Source organism: Quercus lobata, chromosome 11, assembly GCF_001633185.2.
Source record: "Quercus lobata isolate SW786 chromosome 11, ValleyOak3.0 Primary Assembly, whole genome shotgun sequence".
Lineage (NCBI taxonomy): Eukaryota > Viridiplantae > Streptophyta > Magnoliopsida > Fagales > Fagaceae > Quercus > Quercus lobata.
The window spans coordinates 8,615,217-8,624,078 of record NC_044914.1 but is presented as its reverse complement, the minus strand read 5'-3'; the positions used below and the strand labels follow the sequence as shown (position 1 = coordinate 8,624,078).

Here is an 8,862-nt window from a genome sequence, read left to right as displayed (position 1 = left end):
AAGTAATTTCAGAATAGTACTTTTTGAAATACTTCAAGCAAAATTTAAGTTGGAGTAATTCTAGAAAGTGTGTTTTGAGGTACCAACAACGATGACCTTTTGGGTCCCACAGTGGTGGGGACATGGAATAAGGTTTTAGTGACTATTTACCGGCACCAAAGGCCGAATTCTGATGAGCTATTGCCTTAGAGGTTGTTTCAAGTGTTCGATGGAAGACAATTTGTAGGATACCCCAACACTTTTTTACCATTTTCGCCTACTGCCATTTGTTGGAAAAGTACAAAAAAATGAAAGATGGAGCTAACTTGTGATTCTGGTCTTTGAAACCACCCAAGTTGCTGTTTATTCCGAACCACTACTTCTGCTGGAAGACCAAGCAATTGGAGAGAGACTACGGGAGCCCTAAGTTTAGGAATAGGTGTCTTTGCTGGACTTGGATTTCCTGGCCAACCAAATCCAAGGAAGCATGGAACAACAATGCAGACCTTGTTATGAGTAATTTTATGGACAAATGTGGTCGTTAAGGGGAGAAACAAAATTTGTTTGGATCTCAAAACTACAATGATGTTGTAAAGAGGGTTTCGACCAAACCATGAAAGGATTGATCTCAAATCGATTATGAAGCAATATCGGTTGCTAGGTGTTGAGAATGATGAGGCCATAGTGAGAAATGACTGTGAAAAGGAGGACTTGAAAATTTGAAAGAAGCAAATTTTCATTTCATGATTCAGTGTGTTTTTTTTTTTTTCTTGATGAGTTCTTAATGAATCCAACCCTTCTATTTCTAGCAGAGAGACGAAGAATAGTAGATAGGTAGTTGAGAATGGTGGTTGAGAATTTTTGGTGGGAACGATAAATGAGAATGATAGATGGGAATGGTAGGCACCGAATGAGAATGGTAGGTTGAACTAATGACCAAGTGTAATTTCAAGTTCAAGTCATACTTGTGAGAGTTCGTTTGTACTTTGAAAAGGAAGCCTTGATGAAGTCTGGAGAATAACCTTGAGGGAATCCATACCAAGTGGATGAATCTCAAATTTTGATCTTGGGAGCTTAAGTTTTGGACACTACTAGTACATCAAAGAAGTAAGTCAGATTGGTGGTTTCCAAGTCACAAAAAACTAAGCAAGACAAGTCTGGCTTGAAAATCTTGATTTTAGGTTAACTTCAACACAAAAGTCAACTACTTTGGAATTGAGTCATTTGTGCAATTTCCAAGTCTTAAATGACAAAACGGACTCCAAAATTGGAATGTACGCGAAAAATTGAGTAAGAGAGGTCCATCTTAAAAATTTTGACATTTGGTCAACATTCGCGCAAAAGTCAACTTTTGGAAATTGGACGTTTGCACAATTTCTGAGCTTCGAAAGAAGAAACGGGTCCCAAAATCGGAATGTACTCAAAAAATTGAGTGAGACAGGTCCGTTTTGAAAATTTTGACTTTTTAGTCAAGGTCAAAGGTCCACTTGGTCAAAGTATTTTCTCTTTTTTTTTTTTTTAGTTTTTTTTTGCAGTCGGTTCGGACCGGGTCAGATTTCCAGATCGGTCAAACCGGTTAGTGGATGATGGCGTCATCAGTGACGTCACAGCGCTGAGGCACGCGTGGCGCGTGGAGCGCGTGACTTATCCGTGCCGGCGCGTGTAAGCGCGTGGGCCGACCCTGGAGATTACCGGAGCCTCTGGTGGCGCGTGTCAGCGCGTGGGTGATCATTTGGGCCTGAAATTTTTAGGTTTTGCTGATCGGGGCACGCTGGATCGAGTGGTAGTTTCTGTTTTCTGAATTGGTGGCCCGATTTGCACAGAAGCGAAGGAGGAGGCCACGATCTTCGAAGCCTATGGAGGCGCGTGGCTTGGCACCTGAACCTGAAATTTTTTAGGTTTTGTAGATCGTGGGCCGATGTATCTAGTGGTGGCACCAGTTTTGTAAAAATTTTCTCAGATTTGTGTAGATTTGAATGAGAAACTTGCGGGACGTTGGGAATTTTTGGCCGCATGTGGCTGGGCATCTGGGCCTGAAATTTTCAGGTTTGGTGGATCGAAGGCCGTAGAAGACTCCCATGGTGTCGGTTTCATGGATTTATGGTCTTCGGCGGCTCTGACAGTGTTTGACATTGGTTAATCAGCAAGAGTTTCTACTTTCAAGGCTGACAGCTTTGAAAAATATATGGGTTAGATCTTCTTGCCTGTACAGTAGTTTTTTAGATAAAATGTGTACTTTTGCAGGTCTATTTATGAGGCTTAGTGCAATATTTTTCTTCTGACACCACGATGCATTTATGGACACTTACCTTTTTTTCCAAGGTTGGTATGTCATCCTTTGAAAATATGGTATTTTAATTTTTTAATCGTGTTTTTTCTTTTGTTTGTTATCTTTAGGAGTTCTCTATAGAAGGTCCACCCAGGGCATGCATTAAGTTGTACAAGCAACCCCCAATCAGTAGTATAATGTATACAGAAATTTTACTTTTTTTTTTTTTTTTTTTTCCCTTAATAGGCTAGAGATTAAAATTGGAGCTTTCTCTCTTTGTTGATTTTTTTTTGTTTAAACGTGCCATGAGATTTTCTTCTAACAAGTTATTTATTGTTGCTTGTTTTTGTTATGCAACATGTTTTCCTTATTCTTTGGGCTTTAGCTTTACACCAACATTCTTAGAGTGATGTTTGTCTTCATACTTGCCGTTCTCATAATGACAGTCATCTAGGCAACAATGTTATCACAGATGTTCATGATACAATGATGCTATTACTAGTACTTGACTTTGAAGTTGTACTAGCCTTTGTCTTGGCAATTAAGCTGCACCAACACTTGTCTTTTCAACACAGTTATATCAAGGATCTTTGTAATGTAGTTACATCAAGAGTTTTTGCAACATAGCCACATCAGCATTTGTCCTTGTACTAAAGCTATATTAACACCTGCCTTCATGATGAAGCTGCATCCGTATTTTTTCTTTGCATCGAAATCGTGGCACCACTTATCTTTGTCATGAAGCTGCGCCAACACTTGCATTTGTCTATTGAAGCAACATTTGTACTTGCATTTGCTATGAAGTTGCACTATCATTTGCCTTTGTAATGAAGTTGCACTAGCACTCTTCTTTTGCCATAAAGTTGCCTCGACACTTTATTTGCTTTGAAGCCATGCCAATATTCATCTTTGCCATGAAGCCACATCAACACTTTATTTGCACTGAAGCCATGCCAATATTCGTCTTTGCCATGACATCATGTCAACACTTCATTTGCACTTCAGTCGCACCAACATTGGCCTTTATAATGAAGCTGCATTAGCACCAATTTTCAGAGGCAACATAGCTCAGACTTCGAGGGTACATAGCACTTTAGCCAGACATCAAGATTTTAGAGATGCCAACAAGATTTTGAAGATGCAAGGAGCTCCCATCAAGACTTTGAGGATGTGAGAAGAATGTCGCCAAGACTTTAACATTGCACAAACATGCTCTTAGAGGAGAGATGATACAACACTAACTTTAGATGCTGGAGGAAGGTGACATTGTCCAGATTTCAGAGACATGATGCGAAATGGCACCACTCAAAAGGGAGATGATGTGGTTCAAATTTCAGAGTTATGAAGTGGCACAACTTAGAAGAGAGACGATGTAGTTTAGACTTGTAAGGTACAAGAAGATGCCCTCAGGAGATAAGTGATACAAAGCATGCTTCAGAAATGTGGGAGAATGTCTATAGAAGATGGGCAATGCCATGTAGACCTCATATAGTTTTCATCTTTGACTACAACGATATTTGATCATCCTACTGAGCAATTGATTGTCTTTAAGCAATGCCTTGTCAACCAAAGGGACCTTAAAAGCATATTGATGACTGTTGGAAAACTCTTCAAGCTAGACTAGCAATCCTTCTTCTTTTCATGTGACTGAACTTAGTGATAAGTACTAAGCTGCCTACGTACCCTGGAGATGGATCAAGTCATCATGTAGTTCAATAGATTTTTTTTTTTGATGATTTCTTTTTTGATATCTTTTTTTTTTAGATAATTTCTTTTTGGATGATTTTTTTGTTTTTATTATTATTTTTTTTTTAGTGCGTGATTGAACCCAGCAAAAGATACTAAGTTGCCTACGTACCCTTGAGACGGATCAAGTTATCATGTAGTTCACTAAAACATGACTTCTCAAATACCTAGGGCATTACACCCGTTACAATTACCCCCTCCCCATACAAAAACACTTTTTACTATTTTAACTTTTTCTCACTTCTTTTATTCAATGGTTGAGATTGAAAATTGCTTTTTTTCAACACTCAATCTCAGTTGTTGATAGTTATTACATTAGGTGCAATACCTAGGGTGTTGCAGGTAATCTTAAATCTAGGGATGTTACACCCGATTGTGATAAACAGGGGGTAAATTGGAGGATTGCGAAGTCAAAAGGCAAAAACATTCATGTCTTCCCCATCAACTTTTGGTCCATCCCTCTGATGTCAGTTGTGTTGGTTCATCAATTGTCAATACCTACATGAAATCACACACTCTCTCTCTCTCTTGCAAATTCATGACTTAAATGTTGACACCATACTAACTACCACATTCTTCTTGTTGGAAAATATAGTTTTGCATCTTATACAAAATTAGCAACGAAAAATTTATGGACCTATCTCATTCATGTGAGAGAACATGGAACTTTTGAATTTTAGAAACAAAGAATAGAAAAATGTACCTTGATGCAGTGAAATTTAAAACAAAGAAGAAGATTGAACATGGGTGGACCTTCAATCTTCACCGCAATTCCATATATGCCAAAGATGCATGGTCTCTCCATCAATTCTGTACATTATTTCTTTTCTCAAGAGCTTGTGTTTTTTCTAAAAGCTATTTTAATCGTTTTTACTTGAACATACAAATAACTACCTAAGCAATTATTCTATTTAATAACTCTTATTAAATAATTAACTAATTATCTAATTGGGCTAACCTTTTAGGACAACTCAATTGAGCTTTAGTGTGTGGCTTGCAATGGGACCAAAGGGACAAATAAAACTTTAGCTCTAATGGGCTTCTAGCCTATCAGTCAACTCTTGAGAAGCCCTAAAATTACCATTAATTACATTTAATACTACTATAAAAATATAATTGCACTCTGGGCTTTGTTAATAAAATTATATCCCAAGACTTTATTATCTAATCAATTAACCCCTTCTTGAAAATATTCATAGTAACACAAAGTCATAATATATAAATGTCCCTTTGAAAATTACTATCTATTGATCCTTGAGTTCCCAATTTAATCCTATAAGTTATTCGTGTATGAAATCAAATTTCATAAAATATAAATTTTAGTAACTCTTTATTACTAAAGTAGTTAGACCAAACACTTTGAATAACTAAACTCATTAAACTTATTTCAAGGGATTACTTTATACCTAGAAAGAGACTATGAAGTCCATATTGTGAATATGTGTCCATTCATCACTACATGTGATTTCCCAACGTACTGAGATTTTGTTCATTAATATAGATCTTACTCTTGATATATCAAAGAAAACAACATTTTATATTCAAGTTCATAATTCCCTTAAGATTGAGAGTTTATGTTTTTAGTTAAAAATTGTTAATAGAATAATTAATCTCATGGCGGTCTGGTCAATATGTCTTATATACTTAAGACACTTCAAAATATTAACTAGAAGCATGGTTTTAAAAATCGGTATGGTGAAAGAACAAGAAAAAAAATTGGTTATCGATTTTCTGGTTGGACCGCCAATCGATAGTCGAATTGGTAACGTTATAAATAATTTAATTATTAATTTAAAATAAAAATATATATTTTAAGTTTTTAACTAAGAATATTCAAGTTAAACATATATATAAAATTTTAAAAAATAATGTAAGTTTAGTTTTCGTATATTAAATTTAAAAAATAAAAATATCAAAACCCACTACCCCTATATAAAAGTTTATGTCCTTTAAGAATCAAATTAACAATATATAATATATATTTATTATTATTATTATATATTTAATACTTATATATATTTACTGATTATTGACATGACCTTCTCTTTTTTTTGACCTTTCCCTTACATTAAATGAGTTGTCCTGTAAAAATCACTTTACTTCTTTTACAATCTCATTCATATATGTGCCACACACATTCCAATACTGTCAAAGTGAGCTCTACATGCTCTAGGAGGTGAAGACAAGACATTGAAAAAGAAAAAAGAAACACCCTCATTAGTACTCCACCTACCCCGCTTTTTTCAAACCCTCATTTCTCCTTTCTTATCTCTTTTGGTTTTAAACGGTGCTCTTGAAGTCTCTCAAACTCTCAAGAGTCTCTTATGTTTCTCAAGTTTGCTTCAAATTTCAAAATAAAAATTTTCCATTAGTTTAAGCTACTAAGGTAATCCTCGATCCAGCTAAAAAATAATCAAGTATCACATTTCAATTTTTAGTTCTTTACCTCATTTTATCTTTCTCTCTCTCTCTCTTCTTGAAGTTTTTGCAGTTTTAGTCTTGGATCATCATTCTTATAGTTTTTCACGGTGTATTTGAGAAAAAGAAAATGCTTTAATTTTTTGTCTTTTTGCTACAAAATGTATTAGTTTCAGCTTATCCTACAAAACCGGTTCAACCATACTTGTTTTTTGGTTTTTACGGTTAATCGGCCAGTTCCCTATTAATACCAATTTTTTTATTATTTTACGGTTTTTAGTCATAACCGGACCCGATCAGTATTGGGTTCCCAGTTGAACTGGTCGGACCGGTTAGTCCAGTTTAGTCTGGTTTGATTTTTAAAATATAGACTAGAAGTCTCCACTTTCATGATCAAAATAAACTATCTTAATGACATGTTATAGTATTCACAGATAAAATGCTCAATTTCATCACCGATTATGAACTAAGATTTCTAGTTTACAAAAAACTTGTGATTTATATCTTCTTTGACTAAATCACTTACAATGCATCTCAAGAATTATATAATAATATCTATATTATATATTTAAATATTCTTGTTACCATTATTTTAGATAATAAAACAACTTTTATTATTTTAATACATGATGTTGTACAAAATGTCAAACACAACATGATACAATAGGATTTTAGAGAATTAATCCGAACACTTTTCTCACCTAATATCTCTCCTACTTAAAGGGCCAAGACCTCACAATTACACCACCCCAAGAAAATTGTTCTCTGAGTGTGCCAGCCTCTTGGTATCTCACGTAGGAACAAACACAAAATTTTCTGTTCCTCTATTAGTCTTTAAGGGTATCACTCAAATATTCCTCCTCTTTTCTTCATTTCTCACTTTCCAATCTCCAATTTTCTCAAGAAAATGATCTTGATCTCTTTCTATGTAGATCAGTATTAGTAGTATTTAACAAAACATGTCCCCGGGTCTCTATGAGATAAAATATTTTGGCTGCAAAGCATGCAATATGCAAATATATAAATATATATATATATATATATATTTATATTTATATATATCATGTTTACTAAGAAATATGTTGTGGTTGGCTATGATTTATACTATACGAAGTTTCATACCAGCTATAACTCTCTCTCTCTCTGTGTAAATAGTTGGGTTTGGTTCATTTCAAATATTATTGCGCTAATGATCATATCAACTTGTCTCATGACTGTAGGATTTGTATTTGTTACATATTTAGAGGATGTGGAAGTTGAAGATAGCCGAAGGAGGGCCAAAGCTGGTGAGTCTAAACAATTTCATTGGGCGGCAACACTGGGAATTCGACCCTGATGCTGGTACTCCAGAAGAGCGTGCTGAAGTTGAAAGAATGCGTGAGGAGTTTAAGAAAAACCGGTTTCATAAGAAACAAAGTGCTGATCTTTTGATGAGGATGCAGGTAACTATGTCTATATATGTGTGTCTTTTCTCTCATATATTTTCTGAGAATATCATGTTGAACATTTCATCATGTTCATTAGTCTACAAGCATCATAAACTAGTCAACCAGCCATATAGAGTAGACCACTGGCTTTTGATCCTTTCTATGAATCTATCCCCTGTTTTCTTATCCAATGTAAGAATATTATTGATGTGCTTTTCGACTCGTTTAAGTTTGGTAAACAGGGATACACACAACATGAGTGAGACAAATCTCACGTTTGGCTTCGTTAACGAGTATTTTGGTGCACTAGTTGAATATATTTTAAAAGGGTCTCATCTGTATTGAAAATTAGCAAAAATTAATAAACAAATGTCCCTTGAACTGAAAATAAACAAAGGGTCTCATCTGTCAATGGTAAACTTTTCGAAACATAAAGCTTGTGATCGAATTTGTTGTTTCATATTTTAATTTGCATGGGTCCTCAACATGAAAGGTATCTTTTTATTCAACACATTTTTACACCTTTTAAACGGCATACAAGTTAAAATGTCAATTAAGGTTAGCTATGTTTAAATTAAATGTAAGCTTAAAGGACATTTTGGGCTGCAAGATGTCCCTGTCGTTAGCAGACAATTTCTGTCTTTGCTATTCGGAGTTCAAATTTATAACCAAAAAAAATCTAGTACCACAAAAATTTTCAATTGGACATATCTCTAGCTCTTTGATATTGCAAACTCACAGCTTAGAAAGGAGAACCCATGTGGGCCTATTCCACCGCCAGTCCAAGTGAAAGAAACAGAGGTGATAACAGAGGAAGCAGTGATAACTACTCTGAAAAGAGCACTGAGCTTTTTTTCATCCATTCAAGCCCATGATGGCCACTGGCCTGTTGAATCTGCTGGCCCTCTGTTTTTCCTACCACCCATGGTATGTATTTTCAAACCATTTGTTTCTAAAAACCATACTCTCTCTCTCTCTCTCTCTATACCTTTGCTTAAGAAAATAAAATTGTTGTCAAAATTG

At 35.1% G+C, this 8,862-nt stretch overlaps 1 protein-coding gene across 1 annotated transcript in view; it reads left to right on the top strand.

Moving 5' to 3' along the window:
* The first annotated feature begins 7,165 nt into the window (after window positions 1-7,165).
* LOC115967540 (lupeol synthase-like) overlaps window positions 7,166-8,862 on the top strand; it is a 29,520-nt gene continuing 27,823 nt past the window's right edge. The window contains exons 1-3 of the mRNA XM_031086657.1: window positions 7,166-7,252; window positions 7,633-7,854; window positions 8,581-8,766. Coding sequence (XP_030942517.1) covers window positions 7,660-7,854; window positions 8,581-8,766 — 381 coding nt within the window. The 5' untranslated portion in view covers window positions 7,166-7,252; window positions 7,633-7,659. The remainder of the gene's footprint in view (window positions 7,253-7,632; window positions 7,855-8,580; window positions 8,767-8,862) is intronic.